The 25977-nt window shown below is 47.7% G+C and overlaps 1 protein-coding gene across 1 annotated transcript in view; it reads right to left on the bottom strand.

Moving 5' to 3' along the window:
• The window catches only part of Uroc1 (urocanate hydratase 1), a 33997-nt gene extending 12465 nt beyond the window's left edge, over nt 1-21532 (bottom strand). The window contains exons 1-15 of the mRNA XM_010608072.3: nt 21330-21532; nt 18055-18185; nt 17179-17272; nt 16126-16185; nt 15682-15810; nt 15454-15515; nt 11304-11370; nt 11066-11209; nt 9808-9896; nt 7420-7482; nt 6977-7156; nt 6364-6461; nt 5722-5794; nt 4295-4416; nt 1865-1935 (exon numbers count right to left, since the gene is read on the bottom strand). Coding sequence (XP_010606374.1) covers nt 1865-1935; nt 4295-4416; nt 5722-5794; nt 6364-6461; nt 6977-7156; nt 7420-7482; nt 9808-9896; nt 11066-11209; nt 11304-11370; nt 15454-15515; nt 15682-15810; nt 16126-16185; nt 17179-17272; nt 18055-18185; nt 21330-21455 — 1509 coding nt within the window. The 5' untranslated portion in view covers nt 21456-21532. The remainder of the gene's footprint in view (nt 1-1864; nt 1936-4294; nt 4417-5721; nt 5795-6363; nt 6462-6976; nt 7157-7419; nt 7483-9807; nt 9897-11065; nt 11210-11303; nt 11371-15453; nt 15516-15681; nt 15811-16125; nt 16186-17178; nt 17273-18054; nt 18186-21329) is intronic.
• Nucleotides 21533-25977: the final 4445 nt, after the last annotated feature.

Below are 25977 nucleotides of genomic sequence, written 5' to 3'. Positions count from 1 at the left end.
CAGTCACAGAAATGAGGCATGATACATCTCTCTTCTTAGCGCTTGGCCTGGCAACCTGTGCACAGGGAGGGTCATAGAAGGCCTGTCCCAAGGTTTGTCATCAGTCTCCACTAGATGAAAGTATGGGGCTCAGAAAGGCTGAGCCACTTGCCTTGTGACACACAGCTGAGAACATGGTAGAGATAACTTGGGCTCCAGAGCTTGAGCTTTCATCTTCTTGAGCTTTCCACCTCTTCTAAAAGCCATTTTGAATAACTGGAGGAAGAACAACCCTGTTCACTGCACCCTGAAAAGCCATTTTTATTTTCCTCAATTTGTTTTATATGGTAAAATACACATAATATAAAATCGGCCACTTTGATCGTTATGGTATATTTAGCGCCAGTGACATTAAATACATTCATAACATCCTGCAATTGTCACCACTATCTTTTCCTTCTTTTTCTAAATGAAACTTGGTCCTCACTGAACAATAACTACCCATTCCCTTGCCCCCATCCCACTTCCTGTCTCTGTGAATTTGATTATTGTATGGCCCTCGTACAATATGAATGGAATCATGGAGTATTCATCTTTTTGTGTTTGGTCTGTTTCACTCAGCACAGTGTCTGCAGGGTTCACCCATGTGGTAGCAAGTACCAGAATTTCCTTCCATGTAAAGGCCAAATAAGATTCCACTTGTTATGGCTTGAACCTAGATGGTCCCTGGAAGCCTCATGTAGTCATAGGCAGGCTTTTTAGAGTTGGCTGCACCTAGAGCGTGTGATGCTGGGATCAAGAATGTGCTGCTGGGATTGATGCAAGGTGTGATGCTAGGATTGAGGTTACCCTACCCTGAGTGTGAGTGCTGCCTGCCCTAAGGGCACCTAAAGGTGGGTATCCTGGATGGGATATAAGGAAGAGAAAGAGGGTCACTACTTGTCACTTGTATTTGCTGCCTTCTACCTTCTGCCTGACATGAACTGCTTCTCCTCTGTGGTGCCTGTCTGCTATGTATACCACCCTACCTTGGAGCCAACTATGAATTGAAACCTCTCTAGTTGTGAGCCCAAATAAACCTTTCCTTCTTTAACTTTGGGTGTTGGGTGTTTTGTCTCAGCAACAAGAAAAGTAACCAAGACACTACTGTAAGTAGGGATCACATTTTGTTCATACATTCATCTGTCCCTGGACATTTGGAGTGCTTTCTTATTTTAGCTACAGGGAATATCACTGCTATAAATGTGCATGTACAAATAGCTCCTTGAGGTCCTCCTTTCAATCCTTTTGGATGCAAAGTGGTACCTTGCTTCATGAACTTAATTCTGTCCACACTTCTGGTTGCAAACTGAATTGGACAAGAACTGAATCTAATTTCTTCATAAAGTCAAGATTGAACCTAACCATTGGATTTGATTTGGTTCTCATCCAATTTGGTTTGCTATCAGAACTGTGGAAAAAATTGAGCACACGAACCCAGGTACCACTGTGTACACTTATGTAGGGTGGCTGAGTCATGTGGTAGTTTTATCATCTTTTGAGAAACATCTAGACTATTTTCCACATCAGCTGCCCCACTTGATGTTCCTACCTACAGTGCATAAAGGTTCCAGTTGCTCCACATCACTACCCAGGCCACCCAGGTTCCAACTTCTTTCTCTATCTTTTTTTTTCTTGAGCAAGATCGCAGTCACTGCCCTTCCTGGGGTGGCCACCATGGAGCTGCTGTGAACAGTCACATAAGGTCCAGAGTCAGCAAGCTGGATGCTGTGCTCTGGGCTGAGAACCTGTTAGCAGCTTCTCAACTCTTAGCACTCTCCTGAGAGTTTGGCCTTTCCCAATCCCTGCAGCCCACTCCTATAGGCCTCCAGGCTACAGCCCTTACCAGTTGATGCTTGGCAGTTTCTCGGATCCAGCGGATGTTGTCCATATACTGCAGTTTCACAGATGCCTTCACTGTAGGGAGAAAAGGGAGTGGTGTCACAGTCACTGGGAGTCCCTGCCAGGGAGCCCTTGCCATTCTGTGGACTGTTTGACATGGGCACGTGCTGTGACAGCCCTGAGGGCTGGCTCCAGGGAACCCAACACAAAAACCCCAGTCTTCCTGACTCTGGGAACCTATAGTGCAATGATCACATGAATAAATGTGTGGTGCTACATCCATTCCATCAGCCAACAGCTAATCAGGGCCTGCTGTATAACAACCACCTTGCTAAGTACCAGAAGCAGAGGCTTGGGCTGGTCCTGAGACAATAAGAGAGTGTAATGTGGTGATCACTAGGGTAGTGGGTTAGGGGGACAAAAGACTCCCCCCAAAAGGTGACAGACTGAGTCCTAAATGCTGAGAAGGAGTTATCTATACAAGGCTCAGTAGGAACAGAGTCCTAGGCAGAAGGAAAAGTCAGTGCCAAAGTTGTGTGGTGGGAATGAATTTGGCCTATCCCAGGAGGGTGAGTGGATGGGTGGTAGTTGTGGTGCATGGGAACCAGCTCATATCAGCTCATGAGAGTAGGATGACTGATTTTTTGGAAATTGTGTGAGTTAGTGGTCAACACACATATCATTAAAAATCTTGCTTAAATAAACTTATAGTTTTAAAAATATATTAAAAATTAAGGCAATACTGGCTAGCACAGGCCTTTATCCGAGTACTCTGGGAGGCTGAGGTAGAAGGATTGCAAGTTCAAGCCCAACCTGGCAACTTAGCAACTTACAAAGACCCTGTCTCAAAATTACACATTTTTTTAAAAAAAGGACTGAGGATGTTGCTTACTGCAAAGACCTTGGGTTCAACCCTCAGTACCGAAGGAAAAAAAAGGGCAATACTGCAGACTTACTATTACATATTATTTTATTGCCCTTTACTATGTTCTACACTATCAAAGTTAACTGTGTCTATCAAATCTGCTTTGTGGAAACTTCACAGAGCCAAATCACAGTCACAGCTTGAAGTCAATCATTCTGGGAATATTTACACCATGGTCATTGGCAGGTACAATAGCCAGGCTTCTTTCCAGAGTGCTGGCTGTTACATACTCAGCAGCCCACCTGCTGGGGCTGGGAAGCTGTTTGAAGCTAGGGAGGCCTGGGGAAGCACAGATCCAGATTTCCTAAGAGAAGGCCCCAGCTTCTTCCCCCATGCCTCCTGGCTCCTGGATCTGTGTGACGTGGACCCCAGATATAGGCCATGGAATCTACTGTTCATAGCAGGGTTGAAATGGGCCCTAGGGTCTTAGAGTAACAAGCTAAAGCTGAGAAACTATCCCCAAAGAGCAGGCCATCCAGGTCTGCAGAAATGCCACTGAGAAGCAGGGGTGAGAGCTTTGGCAACTGGACTGTTTGCTAATTGCCTCCTTTTCTCCACATGACAGCAATGTCCAATGCATTTGATAAGAGCAGTGTGGTTTAAGAAAAGGTCAGGAATACCCAAACTCAGCAAGACCATAGTCATCCAGGTCAAAGAGGCAGACCCAATTCTGTATCCACAAAACCTAAGACAAATTTGGAAACTACTGATTTAAAGAACATTTGAATAGACCAGGAAGGTTGGATGGGTCCCAGATCACTGGTGGTATGCTCACGAAAGACAATGGACATGATTCAGTAGTGCTGTTGACAGAAATTCAAAGCCAGTTCTCAAGGGCTTTCAGGGCCAGGCAACATGCAGGAGAAAATCTGGGCCAGAGAGGGACTGTGGTAAGGCCCTGCCATGACTGCTAGGTTATCTGAACCTGAAAGACCCCTCTGCTTTAGCCAGTTTGAGTGGCTGCTATAGTTTGGATCTGATATTTCCTTCAAAGTCCACATGTTGGGGCTTGGTGGCCAGCCTGTAGTGTTATTGTCAGATGATGGAACCTTTAGAGAATTAATGGGGGAAGTCAGGCCTTTGGGAGCATACCACCAAAGGGAGTACTGGGACTCGGGCTTCGTGTAACTCTGCTTCTTAGACACGTGCTTCTGCCATGATATGAGGTCTCACCATACACCCCGAACAGTGGAGTTAACTGGCTATGGACTAAAAACCTTTGAAACTGTGAGCTAAAATAAAACTTTTCTTCTGTTAAATTGATTTTCTCAGGTATCTTGTGATGGAAAGCTGATTAATACAGTGGCTTTCTGACATTTTCAGCCAGAAGGTCCTGACTGCACACCAGAGAACAGTTCTAGAGCATGATGGAGCATGTGGGGCTTGTGCTTCCAGGGTCAGAACAACATTCAGAGGCCAGGATCCCCCATACCAGACACCCTAAAGAGGAAAGGGCTTTGGAAACTACCCACTCCCCACTCATGAGCTTTCCCCACCAAACAGTGTCACCTCCATCAGCAATGGCCTTCTCCAGCACAGATGTGGCCAGTTGGTCTGTGACAGCCAAGTCCTGGGGGTCCCTCGATGTGCATACCCAGCGGAAAGGCCCAAATCCCTGGGAGAATATGTCCCTGTAAGGACAAACACCTCCTCAAATAAGGCTCCTGGGTTAGTAGCACCTTCTGCCAGGGCCAGGGGAACAGCATATGGGTGCACAGGGAAGAGGGGATCAGCATCCAGATGAGGACTAACATCCTCAGGTCTCCAACTCAGCAGCAGTATCAGAGGGCCTGCTTTACTCTCAGTCCCCTTCTGGTCCCTCAGTGCCCTCCCATTCCCCACTTCTCTTCTTCCCCTTCAGTTACTTCATGCCTTTTAGTCTCTCCTATGCTCCTCAATCCTCTCCAACTCGTCTTCCCTTTCTAGGCTGCAGCACGTCATCTCTACCTGAAAGATCAAGGAGCTGGGACAAGGATAAGCAGAAATTTCTTCGAACTACTATGGCAAAGACTATATGGAAATCAGTCACCCAAAGCTATGGTTGAGAGAAAGGAGTCAATGTAGGGACTTGCCTTTTGGTGAGCTCACTTGGTCAGGTGAACTGACCTTTCCAGGTGGCCCATTTCCATGAGTAAATGACCTCTGGTGGAGGGGTTCTGTAGCTTGATGTCCCTCTAGGGCTTCTGTACTTGCCAAGCCATTCTGGGTGCTTCCCTCAAGGGCTTCTTTCTTGTGTTCCCTCCCCAGGGAATACCCAGCTGTCCTGTACTGACACCCACTCCTGGCTCTGCCTCCACATCCCACAGTGAATCTGAGAATGTGACCTCTGTCCTTCTGGCCTCCACCCTGATCTGGCCCCATCTGTACATGTGACCACTGTGAATTTTAAAGTCCAGACTCCTCAGCTTGGCTCTGTAATCTCTGTCCTTGGTCCTGGTCCTCTCCCTGGTTCCTCTTCCTCTGACTGTCGTGGGCTGCTTCTCTTCACCCCAGACCTATTCTACATAGCCAGATGGGTGTATAGGCTCCAGGACCATGATAGGTCCTGGTCTTTAGAAACAAGCTGCTAGCTGCCATGTGGGCCGTAACTGTGGGCTGGCAGTGACCACCTCAGCAGTGCCACTAAGGTTTTGAGTGCTCAGAGTTGGTGTATTCACAGAAAGTGACCTTGGCTGCTGGCTTCCTTGGGTCTCTCTAGTCTCTCACTGTGGCCCTGCAGAAATAATCCACATTTTTAGTTTCTCTTTGCCAGTATTTTGGTGGCAATACTATGACCCTGTACCTGACCACTTTGAGGTCATGTGAGGATGTCATGAATGACTTCAGTGGTGGTCATTGTTTGAGACTTTTCTGACCTGAGTGCCAGGTCTCAGGACCTGAAAGGGATAGAAATGGTACTAGGTATCCCACAACCATCAGCTATCGCCATCACTTACCCCATAATGTGTTGGACATATGAGGGGTAACGGAATTCTGTCTTTCTGGCACCCTTCTTTGCTACATCTGCTCCTGTGGACAGAATTGACAGCTCAAGGTGAGGACCCACACAGCTACCCCAAATAGTGATCTAAACAACCAACCAACCAGCAAGATGTTTTTTCCTTAAGTAAAAGAAGAGGATCAAAAGCAGAATGCAGCCTTGTTAATGGCATGCTACCATTCATGTGGCCTGGGTGCAAGGCACGGACATGTTTGCCTGTGTGTTCAGTGCCTGTCTCTAGCGGCCTACTGGAGCATCAATGCCCAGGGAGGAGGCCGGGCTTGGAGGGAGACTCTTCTGTCAACCTCATGGACTTTCTACTCTGGGAATGCATTTGATGTATTATAGAAAGAAGTTTTCATCTAGAAAAGGAGAGTTGCATAGTTTGACACTGGAACTCATTCCTGAGTGTTGTGCCTATACATGAAGAAACTGAGAACGTGAGATTCCCAGCCACCCAGCAAGGTCAGCTTGCAGAAGGAGTGCCTGCTCAGGGGCACAGCGAAGCCTCCCCTGTGAAGTTCCGGACAATCCTCTGGCAGAGTAGGTGAATATGAGGCAGCAGTGAGTGGAGCTTCTCAGCCTTTCTTCCACCTACCTGCTCTGTGTGCCTCCAAAAGGAAGGCATTGCCATAGTCCCAAAAGAAGAACTTTTCTTTGGCCAGTCTGTTGATAGCTGAGATGTGTCTTCTTAAGCTACAACAAGAAGGTAAGTCATCCCCACTCACTGGTGCTCCACTGCAGACTCCCAGCCCCACTCCATCCAGCCCCACTCCATCCAGCCTTTTGATGGCTTCCACCCCACTGCCTAGAGAGCCCTCTGCTTCTCCTCCCAAACTTGTTGTGATCACGCTCCCACCCCACCATCTATTAAAGTTCTCTGTATCCTTCAAGACCTAACTGGCAGCCACTATACACAGACATTTACTGCTCATCAACCCACTTTGGCCCTTGGGGAGAAAAGATGGAAAAGGCTGATTTAAGTCCAAAGTTGTGTAGATTTTTCAAATCTCCCTAGTCTTTCCAGGAGGAATATGTGTTCACGATTGTCAGACAGGAGGAGGCAGAGGATTGGACAGGTTAAGGCTTTGCCCAGGTTCACACAGCTAGTTACTTGAGAACCAGGTTTCAGCCAGAGTCAGGCAAAGTATGCTGCCAAGATCAGAAGGTTCTGTTCTTCCCACTCTGAGCAGCCCTGGGCTTACCCTCACCTTTCTTGCACTAGGTCCTTGAAAGCAGGTGGGTTGGAAGCCATGAGGTGCTGGGCCTCAGTGAAGCTGAGCTGCACAGGGTAGTAGCCACCATTAAATGGGTTATGGCAGGATGTCTGGTCTGACCCGAGGTCTACTAAGAGCTCTGCTGTGGTGTCCAATTCATGGACGAGGCGCTCCCTGGAGAAGTAGGGCATGAATGGTATGAGACCTAGGCTGGGGCCAGCCAGGTGGTGATTGCAGCCCATTTTCCCACCCATATCTTGGAAAGGACACTGATAGGAAGGCTGTCATGGGTATGAGTGGGCATGGGGCTGTCCAAAGTGGTTCAGGGCTGAGGCTCAAAGTTTGCACCCTGGAAGTACGTGGTCAGGGTCAGGAGGTTTGCTGGGAGGGCCTCACCTGGGCACCACAATACTACCAACTCCCAGCCAACTACTTACCAAAGGTCCACTACATTGCCGTGGTAACCAAGACTGAGTACCTCCTTCTTCTTCCTTGCTTCCCTAGAAGGACACAAAAGCAGAACAGATGGCTCTGCCACATCTGTCCACAACTATCCTGACAAGCCTGCTTCCTATCATCTCACAGTGAGATGTGCTAGGAGGCCACCAAGAGGATTGTGTGTGAGTGCGAGCCCTGTGAAGTATGGACTTTCATGACTGCATCTCCTGTTCAGGATGCAAAACCATAAGAGAAAAAGGCAGAAATGAATGCTCCTGATGGAAAAACTAGCCCCACGCTGGTGATAACTCTTCCTAAGAAGATTCACAGGATCAGGGCTATGGTTGTCAGAATCAGCATCTTCATAGAACTCACTCCAGGGATCCTGAAATTATTCACTAAAGAGGACTCTCAAATTTATTTGAGAAAAAAAGGAGAAGCAGCAGCATCAGAATCTATTTTGGTGAACAGAGGATGGAAATAAATAGAATTTGTGGGTGGTCAAAAACCAAAATAGGTCAGAGTGGCCCTGCTGGGTATGTAGATTAACTGCAAATTGGGCTGGAAAGAAAGAAGACTGTGGGAGCCAGGCACATCCTTGCACTCAGGAGGGGCAGCCAAACCAGGTGTAGTAGTGCACACCTGCAATCCTAGCATGCTGGGATCACAAGCTTGAGCCCAATCTGGGCAACTTATTGACTTAGTGAGACTCTGCCTAAAAAAAAAAATTAAAGGATAAAAAAGGCCTGGGGATCTAGCTCAGTGCACTCTGTGGTTAATCCCTGGTACCAATACCAAAAAAAGAAAAAAAAAGAAAAAAAAAGAGGGCCATGTTTCTGAAGCAGGAAAAGGACACATCTCAAAGCAGTGATGGAGGCCACTGCGGATCATGAAAGTTCCAGGAAGGAGAATCACAGGAAGTGAAAGTCTATGGGAGACTAACTGCATCTCCATCAGGTTCTTCCTCTGCTCATTCTTTACAGTGGAGTAGACCGAGTACCCAAGACGGTCCTTCAAACTGATTTAGCTTTGTATGTGTGTGCACATTGTGTGTGTGTGCATACATGTGTGGATGTATGTGTTTATGTGTATGTATGTCTGTGGTTGTGTGTATGCATTTGTGTGTGTGTGTGTGTGTGTGTGTGCGCACATGCTCAAGATGCACAGCCTGAAACCTGGACCAGAGCTACATCTGCCAAGCTCTTGGTGCCACACCTGGAGTTGGAGAATTTCACTTATAATTAACCGGTATCTGAGAGGTGTGTTTTGGTTTTGTCAGGTTTTTTGGTAGGTGCTGGCATCTCTAAGAGTTTTAAATAGGGATGTACTGTGGAGAAACTGATATTTTAGAAACATCTATTCTAAAATAGGGTGTATCCATAAGGTTCAAATGGTATAATTGATAATGTCAGATAATGTCAAATAGGAAGAAAAGGCCTAAAGGAGTAAGGAAAGTGGGAAGGGTGGGGGAAAGCAAATAAGGGAAAACAGAAATATGGAAAAAGGGAAAAATGGAAACAGAGTCTTCATAAATAGGGAAGTGTGAAGTGGGTGAAGGGAGGGCAGGGGAATAGGGAAAATATAAGAACCAAGATCTATCAGGTAAAGGTACAACATCCCCAAGATGAATGTAACTGTACTATTTACCTTAAATGTACCAATAAACTTAATGGAAAAAGGTAGGGTGTGCTCTGAATAATGGGTGTATTTGGAAAGTCACTGTGTTATTTCTCATGTATAAACAACTTGGAAGCTCCCCTTGGTAATTCTCACTGGAGCCATGGTGGGGAACCAGTGCCCCAAACAAGACTCTGCTCTTCAAAGCTTTGGGTTTCTTCAAATTTAGGGCCCAAGCAGGCTATCTCCATTATATCTCCACTAAATATGTCTGAAGACATCAAGTGGGAGGAGAAGTGCCACCACCAAGCCACAAACACAAGCAGTCAGCACAGTGAGAGTAAGATCTGCCCCGCTGAGCCCATGGAGCCATGGGAGGGGTGCCATTCCAACAGGCACTTCCTAAAAAGTGAGCAGGTGAGCAGGTAAACAGGTGAGCATTCATCATGTGCCAGGTTCCCGAGACCACATAGTGAGAATCACATAACAACCCTTCATGAAACTGAGGCTGAGCAGTGAACCCATCAGGGCCATGTGGCCACCACTGAGGATACACATGGACCGATCTCCTATCCATTCGAAACAATAACTGGTGAGAAAATAGGGTCCCTTATGTGACATTTCTGCAGGAAGACCTCTGGCTTAGCATGTGGTGCAGTGCCCACCTGTAACCAAGTACCAATTATCAAAAAGCCCCTTGCAAAGAAGCCCTGCCTCCTGCCCTCTTCTCATGGTCTCCCATTTCAGCATGCTGGTAGCAGAAGCTCTACCTGAGTCTCTCAATGCAGTGGTCCAAGCTTCCAGTCACTTCCATCAGCCAGCCTTGCTGGTGGCGTTTTACAAGAGCTGCTTTATCAACCTGGGGCCATGAAACACAGAGCCACTTGTTACAAGTTGTCCTGAGTACATCGCAGTCCACTATTTAGGTACTGTCCCCTACATAGACCACCCCTTTTATAACACAGTCTTGGGGCAGGCACTGTGAGCTTCCTTTACTCTACTAATTCCACTTCTTATCTCCTTTGCTACCAGAAACGAGACTTCATTCAGGATGGATGACACTATTCAGCTGCAGCAGATAAACCACATTCAAATTAATTACAGCAATCTGTGTACTGTTCTTATTCTCCTTTGTAGGTAAGAACATCCACCTCATCCAAGACTGATCAATGAGATAAAAGGAGTTTCTGAGACATGATTTTCTTCCTGAAACAGTGAGTCAGCTGATATTTCCCTTCTTACTTCTTCCTGCTTTGAATGTGGATGGGATGGCTTGGGCTTGGGCAGAAATTTTGTAAGCATGCAGAAAACCTGGTAGAATCTAGAGATGTTCAACACGACATCATGGAGCAGTTGAAATGCTGGTACTGTTAGTTATGTAGGAAAAATAAAACCACATTTACATAAGTCACTATAGACACATTTTCTATTACCTGCAGCCCAACTTATCCCTAACAAGTATAAGCATGTATGACACAGAATTAATGTCAACTAGGTACAAATTACACTGGCTAATATCCCCACAGCTTATCCAAAAGCTCCCAAGTTCCTCAACATTCTGCTTCTCTTCTTGTCCTTGGCACCAACTAAAGGGAGGTGTGAGGGGCACTGAAGGTGAAGCATCCACACACCCCTCTGTTGAAGAGTGACTTGTCTGCCTCTTCCACTTGACTCTGTACTGTTCAAGTTGGGGGAGCCCATACTCATTTATTCATGAACATTTTTTCTCTCCCACCTAGAGTTCAGGGGTTTGGCGGGATATAGGGAAGTGTCCCATAAATGGATGCTCACAGGTGCATGGAAGGGCAGTCAATAGGCACTGACCACGAAGGGTGATGGACACTTTGAAAAGAGGAAGCATGTGCTACAATGCAAACCCACCCAGGGAGGTTGAGCAGGGGTTTGTGGAGGGCTTGAGGGACAGCTGGGTGAGAGAAGATGTGAAGAGAAGCATGGGTGTGGGCAGCTTTGAAAGGAAGGGAGAGTGGGAAGGAGGGAGGGACAAAGGCAAAAGCTCCTGCCACTCACCTCTGCTATCACGCCAATGCACCCCACAATGACTGCAGCCTTGGCTTGAGCCCCGCTCATCCCACCAAGCCCAGAGGTGACGAAGACTTTCCCAGCCAAATCCTCGACGCCCAGGTACCGACGTGCAGCATTCAGCACAGTGAGCTACAGGCAGAGGAGGCCAGGTACTCACTATCTTCTCCTGCCACACCCACCTCCCAGGACTCACCCTCTCAGCCAGTTGTGGTCGGTCTCTCACCACTGTGCCATGGACGATTCCCTGGGGACCAATGTAGCAGTAGCTGCCTGCTGTCATCTGGCCATACCTGACCACAGAGAGAGCGAGCCAAGCAGAAAGCTGAGCAGATTGCAGGCATGGATTCTCCCAATCCCTACTTCAGCAACTTGAAAATGAACTTTTAACTACCCCTAAAGGCATTCCTTTATTCTCTTTTTTTTTAAAGGAGAGAATGTAATAGGCCCTTCAGTTTTGGCCCCTTCCTGCCTCCCAGACTACTTACAAACAGATTTTAGGTTTTTAAAACATTGACATGTAATTGGTTAAGAAAATGTCACTTTGGGGGCCAGAGATTTGGCTCAGTGGTTCTGCCACCTGCCTCGCCAGCACAAGGACCTGATTTCGATCCCCAGTACCAAAAAAAAAAAATAAGAAAGAATATGTCACTTTGGGGAATACAGACTATACCTGAACAGGGTCCAGCACACTCATGCTACATGCTAATGCCCATGTAAAGACATGCACACGAAAGTTCATAGCAATTTATGGGCACTGGTCAAAATCTGAAGCATCTGAAATGTTCATCCATAGAAGAAAAGAGAAGCAAGTTCCAGCTCAAGAACACGATGAAGTACAGTATGGCAGAGAAGGAGAGCTGAGACCCGATTACGTATGATGTGACCCAGTAAAGGAACCAGGTAGGAGAGAGCATACTCTGTAGAATTCCACTCAGGTGGCATCAGATAGCCTTCCTTCAGAGGAGCCTTCCTATTAAAAGGGGATATGGGGAGTACAGTGGGGCAGACCTCATCAGTTGGTTGTGGCAAGGGTACACACATTTTTCAGAATTCATCCAGCCTTACACTTCAGATCTGCAGACCTTGCTGCCCATTGACTGTCAGTGGGTGACACTTAGTGTGTCGTTTTGCCGGAGAGGTTGCTGGTGTCATTCTGAACATTTACCTGAATGGCCTCACTCTGCAAATCTTGCTTCTGCAGCTTGTTTTGCCCCCAGGACCCCACCATAGGGTTGGTTCTTTCCACATCAGCACACAGAGGCCCCCACTCATTTCTCTTCATGGTTTCATGGCATCCAGCCTCGAGAATCTCTGAATGTTCTTTACTTGCCTTCCTAGTAGTCAGGATGGCTTTGGATTTGCTATATGAACAACTGCAGTATAACCCATACTTGGTTACCTGAACCTGTGTCTGTCATGCCCTCCAGGGTAGAAACAAAGGAGGGGCCCCTGGGTTATCAGATACAAACACTTTAAATATTAATAGAAACCAAATCCTAAGTGACTGTCACCAAGGCATAAGCATGGCATTTCCATCACTTGATAATGACCAAACATATAAATTTTTGACAGTGTGATGGGGAAAGGTGGCATTTTCTGATGCCTGAAGACCAGGACACTCTTTTTAGTTTTTTAGGACACTCTTCATTGGATCTTAGCCAAAAAGCTGAGAAGTGACATTTTCCCACCCCTGGTACTGGGGATTGAACTCAGGACCTTGAACTTGTGAGGCAGGTGTGGTGATGCTGAGCTAAATCCCTAGTCCCTGACCATGATACTCTTGAGAGTACTGATGTTTATTTTTCTCCCTTGAAAATGTCAAGTTCATATCTCTTGTGTTAGATTCTTGCCCCCTAGAGATTTCCCCAGCCCCTTCTCTCTTCTGGATTAAGGATGTCTTCTCACATTCCTGTGTCTTAGTACCAAGCCTACCACATAAACGTGCAGAGCACTTGACTATTCAGAACCTCTTGTTTTCTCTTCTAAAAATAAGGTTATATTTCCTTTACCCAGAGAGGTGGCATAAATACTACAAACATAAGAGAATAATGTTAATATAATAAACATCCATCAGGTGATACCATCAGACCCCACCAGGGCCACATAGAATCCCTTTTTGGGTTGTGCTCCCTGCTAGGGCTGCATTCACTTGGCCCTTGGGTCATGGTGCTGAAGAGGTCACCTTTATCACTTCGTTAATTTCCATACAACACTTAGATACAGGAGTCATTAATAGCCCCCTCTGCACAGATGAGACCCAAGACTCAAGGTTGCACAAGGACCCATGGCAGGGCCAGGAACTGACTGAGATCCTTAGTGCTACCCAGTAAATCTTAGCGGTAAAATGAGGACATCATGTTCATACACATGAAAATTTGACATTCATGGCTGGGGTGGGGGCACCTCTTCCAATCATCCCCAGCCTCGCTGTACTGATTCAGACGTCCAGCCACGATCTGTATCTGCCTGTTTCCTCACATCCTCTCCAGCACTGGGTAGTCTCTGTGGTTTCAGTTGTGTCATACTAATAGTGCAAAGACTTAGCTGTAATTAGTATTTCTCAGATCACTTATGTATTTAAATCTTTTTCTGTCTCTCTTGACAATTCTCATTTTGTATTAGTACCATTGCTGACCAGTTGTGCCACTGGAGCTCTGAAATTCTCATATTGTCTGACTCTGCCCTCTTTGAACTTCCATCTTGCATCGGCTAAACAGAGAAACACTGTGACTCACCTAAGGTCACAGTTGTGAAGCAGTGGGCCAGGACATGGAGTCCCATCATTGTGACCCTATAGTGGCTTCCACTGGCACAAAAAGGTCTTGCAGGTCTAGCAATGTTAAAAACAAAAGTAGCAAGAGCAGCTACTTATGGTCAACAAAAAATATTAACTGGGTTTCTGAGTTAAGTTTCTTTCCCCACAGAATGGGTTAATAAAGATATCTATTTCCAAAAATTGCACAGAAGGTTGAATATAACGTCATCTATCAATCCTGGTACAATAAAATGGTGGCGCCTATTGTCAGGATTATAATACAAAGTGTTATCCAGAGGCTGATTCATGGACTCCCCTTGGCTGCACTTTACATAGTGGTTATCCTAGAGTGAAACTTCTAGAAACCCACAAAATTATACTAGAGGACAACAGTCACTGTAACATTAGTTATCGCACCCCAAAACCGGAAAAGCCCTAATCAGGAGGTGAGTGGGCTAAATGGATTATGGTGAAATTTAGCACTGTGGGTCAAGTGAGAAGAATATGTAGATCTGTGTTTCCTGCAATGGAACAATCTTTAAGCTGCACTGGCAGGTGAGGAATGGCAAGGTGCAGAGGCCACGTCAGTTACCTGCATCACGAGTCCACGCACACGAAGAGCATTTGGAAGCACACAGCAGACATTTGTCTGAGGGGTCTGAGGCAAGAAAGGGCTTTCTTTTTTACTGCAGTTCATTTTTCTATGTTTGATGAAAGTTTTTGATTCAGAACATGGATCAACTTTATAACAAACAAAAATCTTTAACACTAGATGGAGTGCTCCAGGGCACTAGTACCTGGTGGGCAGGGATGGAGCTGCTCAGGTGCACAGTGCGTTAAGCCCATTGCATGGGGCATATGGGATGTGCGCATCTCATTACAGGGTCACAGTGGGCACCAAAATCCTCACACATGGAGCGAGTGATATCAAATGGTATATCACTGGCACCTCCTCTTAAATCGCCTCTAGGTTATACAATTCCCAACACAATGTAAATGCTATGTAAAGGGTTGTTGTGTTGTTTGGGGAATAATGAAGAGAAAAATGTCTGCATATGTTTATTGCACAGATTTTTGTTTCAAATATACTATTTTTGATCTATAGTTGGTTGGATATGAGGATGTAGCACCCATAGATATTGAGGACCAAGTGGACACACAAATACCACTTCAAGAGAAAAATCTAAACAAACATTGAGATCCTTTCAGTAATATCTGCAACTTACCTTGAGACATTCCCAAAAGAAAGCTGAATGGATGGATGGAGAGAGAGACAGAGAGATAAACATGTACTAAAGTAAGCCTGGTAACATATTAATTACAGAATTTTGATGATGTTCCCTAAAAATTTTTTTAGTTTTCTTTATGTTTGAAATTGCTCATAACAAGGTCTTTGAAAAAGGTAGAATCCAAAGGTGTATGTTCTCTTGCTTAGATGTATTTAAAAATGTAAGAATTTACACAAAAATACTAGGGAATTTGTAAAAACTGAAATTATTATGCTACAGTGCTATGATTGTGTTTTTCAAAAATTATATTTAATACTTACCATTTTGTTTTAAAGTTAAGTATGATTAGGAAAGAAATGCCATATTAATAAACTAAAATAGTGACTCACATGGTAACTCCCAAGGCAAAGAGCTTTTCATACTCTGTCCTGGAGGAATAGTTGGGAATGACCTAGAAAAGAGGGAGGGAATAGACAGGGGCTGGGCCACAAGCTTGGAGCCCTAGGAAATGATTCCTGAACAGTTTCAGGGGCACTTGGCTAGCCTCCCTGCCCCCACAATCCCCTCTCCTTGGCCTGAGCCCTGGGCAAGCACGGTGCCCACTGTCTCTGACCTACCATCCCGTTGGTGATGACCAGCCGTGGAGCACCAGCGGTGCTGGGGAAGAGGCCCAGTGGATGTCCACTGTACATGACCAGAGTCTGCTCCTCAGTCATCTTCGACAAGTAGCACATGGTCAGCCAGAACTGAAGAGATAGCAAGCATGAAAGGCTCTGTAAGCATAAGTGGGCACCCCACCCTTGGTCTTCTGGGCTATGCCCAGGACTAGAGACCCCTTTCAGGCCCTGGGGTTGTCCTGCCCAGTGGCTCTCTTCCAGATCTCTGTCATACTCTCTGGCTTCTGGGTTCTTTAATAACATCATTCCCACTTATTCTTATAATGGCAACATCCCAAATAGCCTCCAGTGTGGGAGCCTTGGGCATGCATTAAGCAGATCCCTAGATTTTTCATTTCCTCCTAGGCTGAGGGAGGTAGGGATGAATCCACAAAGCTACTGTACCTGAGCCCAGTTGCTGAAGACCTGTCCATTTCCTCCATAGGTCACCAGCTCCTGGGGAAACTGAAAATGACATGGTGTCATCTGAAAAGAGGGCCTAGGAATGGCCATGGGGACAGGAAGAAGAAGGACCCTCAGCCCCTTGGCTGGTCTCATTCAGGGAAGAAGACAGGGAAAGAGGGAGAAGCAAGAAGCATGAGGCCCAGGGACAACTATATCTGCAAGAACACTGGCTTCTCTGAGGCTAGGGTAAGGGGTCTGGTTGGGGCCAGGGTCAGAGATGGGTCTGGGATCACTTTGGGAACTTGGGCTGAGATTAATATCAAAGCTAGTCTGGCCAGAGTCTGGGTCCAGGACAAGTTCTCTCTTGTTAGACAAATTAGATAAATGCTAGCAACATATTGCCTTCAAGGAACTCTGGGACTTACTCTTAGAGGTGACCCTTTCTCAAATATGAGTAACTGATACAGACTGTCACAGGACGCCCACGTCAGGCACATAGTGTCGTATCCATGCCATCCAGTATGGCAGCCACCAGCCTCAGGCAACTGAGCAGTGCTGTACTTGAGAAATACACTATGATTTCAAAGACAGTGTGAAAAATAGCTCTTTAATAATTTTATATTTATTATGATATATTAGGATAAGTAAAGTATAGTATAAAATCTGTTTCTTACCTTTTCATGTGATGATTAGCAGCTCAGTGGTAGAGCATTGCCTTACATGTGTGAGGCTCTGAGGCTCTGGGTTCTGTCCCCAGTACAGTAAAAACAAAACAAAACAAAAATAACAACATGGAAAAGAAAGAAACTTTAAAATTACAGGTATATGTGTTACATTGGTGTTGATGTCCTGGTTTCGAAGTTGTTCCAGAGTTCCGGAAGAGGTAACCATTAAAGAGAAGCCAGGATAAGGGTATGGGGACAACCTGTACTAGTTTTTATAATGTTGGTGAATCTGTAAGTAAATTGAAAGCTTGAAAACATCACACGTGTGTCTCATGCTACGTTTGTGCTGAGTAGAGCTGGGCCTTGGAACAGTTTCCCCAGCCATTACCTGGGCTACGGCAGGATCCAGGTTGTTCATGATCATGTGCATGATGGCTGCAGCAGCTTTTGTCCGGCAAGGGTACTGCTCGATTGGGTAGGCCCTGCAAGAGGAAGTCTAGGCTCCAAGCATGGCAGTGGAAAGGTGTCAGACTTTCCTTCCTGCTAAACTGCAGAAGGCACCCTAGCCAGAGTGTCTGGCCACACAGGTATGGACAATGAGACGTGGCACTGGCAGGACTTGCGAGGGGCCTCAGCACAGGCACCCACCTGTCTGGTACTAATTATATACTAAGGCCCACCCATCTGGTGCTCAGGTAGTGTGAGCTTTCACATGGCCAGGCACAGGGAACTCACAGCTCACTCTCCCCAGCCACTGTCTCTCACCACTTGACAAGTGTTACCCAGGAGAAAGCTGACGGCAAAGCAGAGCTGAAATGTACCTTCACAAAGCCTCTACCTAGCTAGATGTGATGGCACATGCACTCCTGAAGGATGAAACAGGAAGGTTGCAAGTTCCAGCTCAGCCTACTTAGACCCTGTCTCAAGCTAAGTATTCTGAAGGGATTTTGTATACATTTTGGCTCCAGTATCTTGCAGGATGGACTGCTCAGGTCGAGGGGGCCAGACAAGAGAGACCTGTTCCACGAAGGGTCTCCATCTTCTGGCCAGGCTTGGTGGCTGCCTGCAGCTCTCAGCTCCAGACCCCAGGGATGACAGCCCACCTTCCTCTCCCACCATCATCTCCCCGAGGGAGGAAATCAGCTTGCTATGACTCCTCCAGGTGGCCCCTAACTCTGACAGACAAGATTTTCCTGGCTGTGGACTCGCCCAGTTTCCTGATCTTTAGCACAGCCTGCTTTAAATCATGTCTGCCAGTGCTCACCTCATTTCAATACTGGGACAGAACCGGTACATGTAGATGTGCCCATAGAGTTGCAGCTCCTGGGCAAACTCAGGGGCCAGTAGTTTCTGGACATCAGGTGGGAAGTAGCGAAGGGCATTCTTCAGTGCCAACTGGAGAGAAAAGGAGGATGTGACAGGCAGCTGAACAGGGATGTCCAGGCCTGGATTCCTCTATGCTGGGCTGTCCTCCCCCGCAACTTGGATCATCCTCTGCTCCACTCAGCCATTTACTGATCCATTCTGAGACCAACTGGTTGGCACTCCGGGCCCATCTGCACTGCTGCCTTCCACTGCCACTGGAGGCCTTCCCTGATTGCTGCCCCATTGCCTTCAGGAAGGTGGACCTAGACCTTTCTCTTCTTGCTCATTATGGACCAGCGCCAGCCCCAGGATTAGGTGGTTTGGCCTGAGGCACAGCCAGTGAGGGGCCTGAGTCTTGTGGCTTGATGCAGGGGGATGCAGCCTCAGGAGGAGGAGGAAAGCTGACACTTTATGCAAGTGCAGAAGCAACCTCCACCTAGTGCCCAGATTAGGTAGGAGTTTGGAGGCTGGCAGTGTGCAACACACACCTGTAGCTTCTAGGAGACCTGGATAGAGCCCGAGGACAGGGGACAGGAGGCTGAGGGAAAAGAGAGCCCCTTCGAGGGCTCTTTACCCCAACCACAGAAAGCAACCCAAACCCGCATGCTGTCCAATCACTGTTCTCCCTCAGGCCCCTGATGCTTCAAGTTGGGCTTCCTGGCCTTTGCACTTATGCTTCTATCCCCCAAACTTCTCTCTATGTTAGAACAGATCAGTCTTGGCCTTACTTTTCTTTTCGCCTGCCTATCTTTTTGTCTCCTTCCTTCCTTCTCCTCCTCCTCCCCTCTTCCTCCTCCTCCCCTCCTCCTTCTCCTTCTCCTCCTTCTCCTCCTTCTCCCCCCACCTCCTTTCCTTTCTTTTGCAGTACTGAGGATGGACTTTGGGACCTTGTGCCTGCTAGGCAAGCATTCATCCGCCAAGCCATACCCAAAGCCCCAACTTCAGCCTCAGAGTCTAGCCTCCTTCTTCCCACCTTTGGTTCTCTGCAGAGCTTTTCGACATAGGGCCTGCAATGTCTTTGTTTCCTTCTTGTGTCTTATAGGCTGCAGGAGGCCCTGAGGCCTGTCAGGCCCAGTCAATTTGCAGCATGGGTTGGGACCAGATGAGTCAGGGTGGGGCTCTGGGAGATGCCCAGGTCTCTGGATGAACATCATGACCACTTACTCAACCAGCTAACTGTGGCTAACCAGCTGCTCTGGGGTGAGGGAGAGAAGGAACTAGGTATGGCGAATTTGCTTACTCACACAACAAATGTCTAACTAAGAGAGAGCTGCTGTGAGGCTGGGAAATTTACGTGGGCTGTGGACAGCCAGGAGGACACAGGAGAGACAGGGGCCCAGGACTGCACACGGAGAACACTAGCCTTTGGTGAAGGCACACATTTAAAAGAAAAGAAAAAAGGACAGCATGTAAAGGGACTGCTATTAATAAATAAGGGGGTCACTGGACTGGGGGACCAGTTGAAGGCTAATCAGCCCCCACATCCAGAGGCAAGATGTGGCTCCTTCCCCAGCTCCAACTTCCCAGAAATCTGCCCCAAGGGCTCCCTATCCTTCAAACAAAAGGCAACATTTGTAAGTAAAGCAGAGGTGGCAGCCTCTGCTCCTGGGTGTCCTTCTGCTACCACAGGCTGCCTAGAGGCTGATCACTGTCTCACAGCCACAGCTGTGTCACTGAGAGGGGCAAATAGCCTTCTGTGAGAGACCTGGTGACTAAATGGAGGCAACCAGCAGGGAGGCAAACAAGGGGAAGGAACCTTTACCACTGCTTCAACATCCACTGAGCCCCTTCTCCCCTCCACCCCTCCCTAACTGTCCACCAGTGCCCATACTCTGAGGACCTCCTCCCCCCAGTGTCTCTTCCTGTTACCCGCCCCCACCCTTCCTGGCCACTTCCTAGCTCCACCCTGCCTGACTATTCCCCCACCCCTCCTTCATCAACTCCCAAACAAGCCCTTCCTCCACCTTCCCAGGCAGCGTTCAGGGGAAAGTCTAGGGTATTGTCACTCAGGGTGTAGGGAAGGTGGGATGGGTAGGGGAAGGGTAATAAGGGAAAAGAAAAAAATGTGAGATAACGAAAAGATGGAAATAAAGTGTTTGTAGATGGGGAGGGGAGGAGAGGGTGAAGGGAGGGCAGGGACAAGGGGAAAAAATGAGAACCAAGACTTGTCATGTAGAAGTAAAAGATCCCAACAATGAATGTAACCGTACTGTATCCCTAAAATATACCAATAAACTCAATTAAAGCTGAAAAAACAAAACAAAACAAAACAGTAGTCTGTCTGAGAGTGGTGGAATTGCTGTGTGCATTAATGGGAACTGACCCCAGGACTTTGGCACTGAGCTACATCCTACATCCCTAGCTTTTTTTTTTTCTTTAAATAACTTTGAGACAGGATCTAAGTGCCTGAGTTTCTCAGACAGAGCAACTTGTGATCCTGCTGCCTCAGCCTCCCAGAGTACTGGGATTCTAGACATGTGCCACTATGATTAGGATTCATCTTTAAAACTTTGTTGTATTGGTATTTTCTATTTTCTTCCATTATTTTTGAAATTCTCAATAAAGAAAAAGTAGGTAGAAAACTTACATAACCATGTCACCTGCTTTATTTCCTTTAGTCTTCTGCACAGCTGTGTTAAAGCATTTTCATCCCATTTACAAATGAGAAAAGCCAGCCCCACAGAGGACAGTGACTTGTCCCAGGGTAGAGCAGCTTCTGGACCACTGGCATGTGCACCCATTCACCTAGATCTATGCCCTGGCTGTGAAATGGGGTGAGCTGACAAGAGGCTGCCTGGTTTGCAGTTCTCTCCAACGCTCACCCTTCCCCCAGCAGGGTGACAGCTGCTGTACACATGCACTCAGCTGGGGAAGGGATCTTTACAAAGGGAAATAAGAGCTGACTTGCTGACCACAGAACACGAAAGTCGGCCAGGTATTTGGCCTGGGCAAGGTACACATTTTATGCTCCTTGCTGGAATTGGGCCAGTTTACAACTTCCTGGTTCCTCCTCCCATGAGTGGTGGCCACACCACCATCATTTACTATCTAGGTGACCTTGAGCCTCAGGGCCTCCTCATCTGTAAATGGGGTTTGTAATTCCAAACCTGCCTGCGCTACTGGAGGGTACCTAGAAGACACCAGGTTCCAGGAGACATGAGTTGGGCTTCTTACCTGCTCCTCTGCAGGGCTGAGGCCGGGGATCCTGACAGGGGCATGAGGCACCCCAGCCAGGCGTCCCCGGTTCTGTGGGAGGGGCTGCAAGGGCAGGCCGGAGCACAGCACCTGGAGGTTGGACATGTCTGCTGAGATTGAAGTGGAGACCAGCACCGTGGGGAGGCTGGGAGTACACTGAACAATCAGGAGTCAGCAGGATGGGGACTTCCAGCCCCAGGGCCACCTCCTCCAGCCCCTCATTGGGCCCTGAGCCTGTGGAAGGAGCCACGTGAGGGTCACAGGGTCAGGTCCTTGGGTCACTGGCTGGCTGACAGGACTGTTGATTTGGGGGGAGGGGCAGGCTCCCTGCTGGGAGACTTGGGCCAGGTGGGGGCCCATTCATGCTTCAAATGGGTGACCTACAGGAGCTTATGTTTAGGATATGATTTGGGGAGCTGGTGGAGCTCTACTATTGGAGTTTGCTCTGGCAGGTTCTTGGGGTTATGATAGGCTGACAGTACTGGAACTTGTGTCCTGATAATGGGGAACCATGTGACATGGAACTCAGCACAGAATCTGTGCAGAAACCAGTGTTCCTTGTACATCTCTTCCCTGCCACCTAAGAGGGAGGGTGCCTGGGTGGCAGTGAGTTGGGACTCAACCCCCAATCTTGTATACCTTCTTTCAACTCCCATGGTGTTCCAGGGTACTCCATTCCGGTCCCAAAGCAATTTGTCATGTAGCACTTGTGGGACAGCCCTCATACACTAACCCATGGACCATACTGCAAGAAAGTATTCCTCATCAGCCCTATGCTAGGGAGGGAAATGGAGGGCCAGGTCTCACGCAGCCAGGAAGTGACCACAGTTGAATCCTAGCATTCCTGGAAAGCAACATCTGGGTGTGAATTCAGCTTCGCTCCTGATCTGCCCTGGGATCTCTGGTTCCTGTTCAACCTACACAAGTGCTTAGGCTGCAGTGGACAGGAGGGGCCGGAGAAGGTGAATGACATCTTCCACCTCTAAGGATTTGCTTCTCTGAGCATATCACATGACAAGGCAGTTCACGTCTCCCTCACACCTGTTCTGAGAGGTGCACTGTCACATTTCATGGATGAGGAAACTGAAGTCGAGAGAGGTGTAGGGGTGAAGCTTGGATCAAGCTCTCTTGGAACGCAGAAGTCTGGCTCTAGCCATCCTCTGGGCTGCTTCTGTTCTCTTAGGACACTGTGAGGGACTGTTATTGATGTTATGTTGTGATGTAAAAAAATATTTTTCTCTGTCAGTTTCTAAAACCTTTGTGGACAGGAATACCAGGAGAATCTTTTGTTCTGACATTTGCTCTAGAGTTCTTGACACTGATTCAGTAAATCCCTTGGAATTTCTGGGGTGATGGAACATCTTTTGCTCTAGCAGGGTGACTCCTGGTGGGCTCCCAAAGGCACCTGGCTGCCTGGGAACTTCCACCTCAAACCCCAACCTCCAGAGAAGAGGCTGAAGATTGAGCTCATCATTAGTTGCTAATGAGGTAATCAGTCATGGCAGTGAATGAAGCTTCCATAAAACCCCCAAAGGACAGAGAACTTCTCACTAGCTGAATACTTGGAGGTTCCTGGAGGGTGGTGGTACATGTCAAGTGGACTTGCCCCTTTCCAAACTGCATACTGTGTATCTCCTCCATGTGGCTGTTTATCTGTATCCTTGGTAATGTCCTTTATAATAAATCTGTAAACACAAGTCAAGTGTTTCCCTGAATCCTGTGAGTCATTAACATATTAATCAAACCTGAGGAGGGGTTCACAGGAGCCCCAGTTTATAACCAGGTCAGAAGCACAGGTCACAACCTGTGCTTTTCAACTAGCATCTGAAGCAGTGGGTCATCCTGTGGGAATGAGCCTTTAATGGTGGGATCTAGTGCAATCTCTGGGCAGAGACGGAATCACATTGAATAAAAGGACATCATGCTAAAAAGTTGGTTGCTGATAGACTGAAAACTCCACATATGATCTGATGAGCAGCACATGATTTATTTAATATCTGAGTGAGAAGGAAAATCTCTCTCTCTCTCTCTCTCTCTCTCTCTCTCTCTCTCTCACATCTCTTCCACTGGGATCTGAGGCATCACCTACAGGGAGGCTGCCTAGAAGAATGGGCCAGCAGATGTCACTCAGGCTTGCCTTCTTTCATGCCTCCTGTTGCTCCATCTTTTCAAAATAGTTGACTGAGCCCCTCCTTGTACCAGGCACTTAGGTAGATCCTGGGAGCAAATCAAGTGACAAGGGAGTCCTTGTTGTACCCCCTTGAGCCTGAGCACTGAATACAGCCAGTACCCCGGTAGCCAGCAACCATGCTCCAAAACTTCCTCTTCCTACACAGAGGGCAGAAGGAGAGGGCTGGGAAATTGGCAGCCCCTTCTCACCTGCCCAAGGGCGGCCCTCAGGGGGAGCTGGGGTGGCAGTAATGGCTGTGGAGACAGCTGGTCTCCCATGTTCCAACAGGCCTGCCCACAAGGGCAGTGTCATGTCTTGGCGGGCTGCCTTCCCTTCTGTCTCTCTTCCTGAGCCCCAAGCAGGCAGATCCTTACTAAGCTCACAGTACTGAGCCCTCATTTTAGGGTTCACTTCTGCTGGTGACCTCATGACCTGATGGCTCAAAAGAAGCCAGAAGCCCCAATAGTTTTGGTGAAATGTCCTAGTTTTTAAATGAGCTATTTACAATTGAGAAATTAAATTAAAAATTTGAATGAATTTAAAAAAATTAACACTTCACAGAAGACACCTGTCTGAAAGCTGTTGGGCCTTACTCCTCCCTGTAGTCCGGCCTCCGCTTACGTCATCTCCACCCTCCCGCTCTCATCACATCAGATGCATTTCCCATCCCTTTAACAAGCTTTATTTTCTTCATAGCACCTATCTTAGCTATTCATTTCTATTTTTATGCCCCCACACATAATTTAACTCTAGAGAACTCCACTGGAGCCTCCCCATAAAATGAATGTCGGTATCTGGATGAATGGAGAGAACGTCAGTCCCGGTGGAAGAACATCAAGACGCAGAGGGAAATTTCTCCAGGAAGTACTGAGGTCTTGGAATCCTAGTCAGGCATCTACACCCTCGCACCCCAAGACCCACCATCTTCCTAGGGAGCCTTCAGGGGCCGGCTCTCCAGGGACATTTCCCGGCGATAGGCTGAAATGTTGTCTTCAACCTTGGCCACCAGGTGGCAGCATATAAAACTAAAACACAAGGAAGGGAGGACTCCAGGGGTTGGGACTGGGTTTGGGGAATACAAACGCGGGAAGGCAGGCCGGTGGCAAGGGATGCCCATAACCCGCGATCTCTGAGTCCTGGGCCAGGCTGGGGGTGAGCTGGAGGTTCTCCAAACTGAGAGAGTTATGATAAGGAACCTTTAAAAAGTCTTTTTAAAAAATACTTTATTTTGAGGCAAGGTCTTGCTAAACTGCCAAATGAGCTCAAACTTGTGCTCCGCCCGCCTCAGCCTCTCAGAGTCTGGGATTTCAGATGTTCTCCACGCCTCACATAAGGAATTTATGTTTTATTTGTGAGTTGGGCTTTCCACCCCGTGCCATTTGAGAACCATCAACACATTATTTACTAGTATTAAGTGCTTCCACGTACTTACAGTTGCAAACATCACCTGTGGCCTGTTTAATCTTCACAACATTGTGATGCTTAAATATTATCCCACTGTGCAAGGAACTGGGGCACAGAGAGGTTAGTAACTTTCCTGACACCACACAGCAGTAAGTGGCACCAGAAGGTTTTGAAGTCACTGGATTTTTCAAGAGTAGTTTAAATACTGTAGTTGAAGGTCACTACACCACACATGGACGCTGCTGGATGTTGGCTCAAACATGTACACAGTAATAGCTGTTCCCTTAGTTCCCTGACAGCCAGACCCCTGGGCAGCAGCACCATGGGGTCGGGGAGTGGTCTTCTCACCCCACAGGACTAGCTGGGTGCGTTTATCCTTTGGGTTTTTATGTTTTCCTTGTTGGGGATGGGATGCACGGCTTCACACAAGTTCAGCAAGTCTCTATCACTCCAGCCCTTCCTTTATCTCTCAAAGGCTGGACTTCATTATCAGGATACTGCCCTCTGCCACCCCAAGAGACCTCAGTAAGTTCTCGTGCTCACCTGATGGCCTGAACAGTTTTGGGTGACAGGGAGACAAGGCTTAGACCCCACCTTTCCTTCCAGACAGTGGCAGGACCTGCATGAGCAGGATTCTGGCGGGACCGTAGGGCCTATAGGCTAAGTTACCGGCGGCTCTAGGGGAAGGAAGGGACATTTTGGTGTCGGACACCAGGGGTGGGGATGCTGGAGGAGTCAAGGATAGGGAGACTGCTCCCTTGGGCTCCTGGTAAACAGGACTTCTCTTCGGGTAGAGGATGGCACCCAGGACAAACTCTACAGGGCAGAGCCTCACCAGAGGTCGAGACTCCCTCCCCAGTGTCCGCCCTACGCTGGGGTCTGTGGTTCCATTTTATCAAGTAGTGGTGGGAGCCCCCCGTGGGAGCCAAGTGAGTGCTCAGCCAGCACCCATCTCACCTTCTCTGGCGGCCCACAGTCATGGGGACCCTGGCTGGGGTCGGGCCGCCGCAGCCTACACAGCCCTCTCTCACCAGCGATGTAGCCTTGGTAAGC

The sequence above is a fragment of the Fukomys damarensis genome, unplaced genomic scaffold (assembly GCF_012274545.1).
Source record: "Fukomys damarensis isolate Sample0158 unplaced genomic scaffold, DMR_v1.0_HiC HiC_scaffold_28, whole genome shotgun sequence".
Lineage (NCBI taxonomy): Eukaryota > Metazoa > Chordata > Mammalia > Rodentia > Bathyergidae > Fukomys > Fukomys damarensis.
This window is presented reverse-complemented; position numbering and strand designations above follow the sequence as displayed.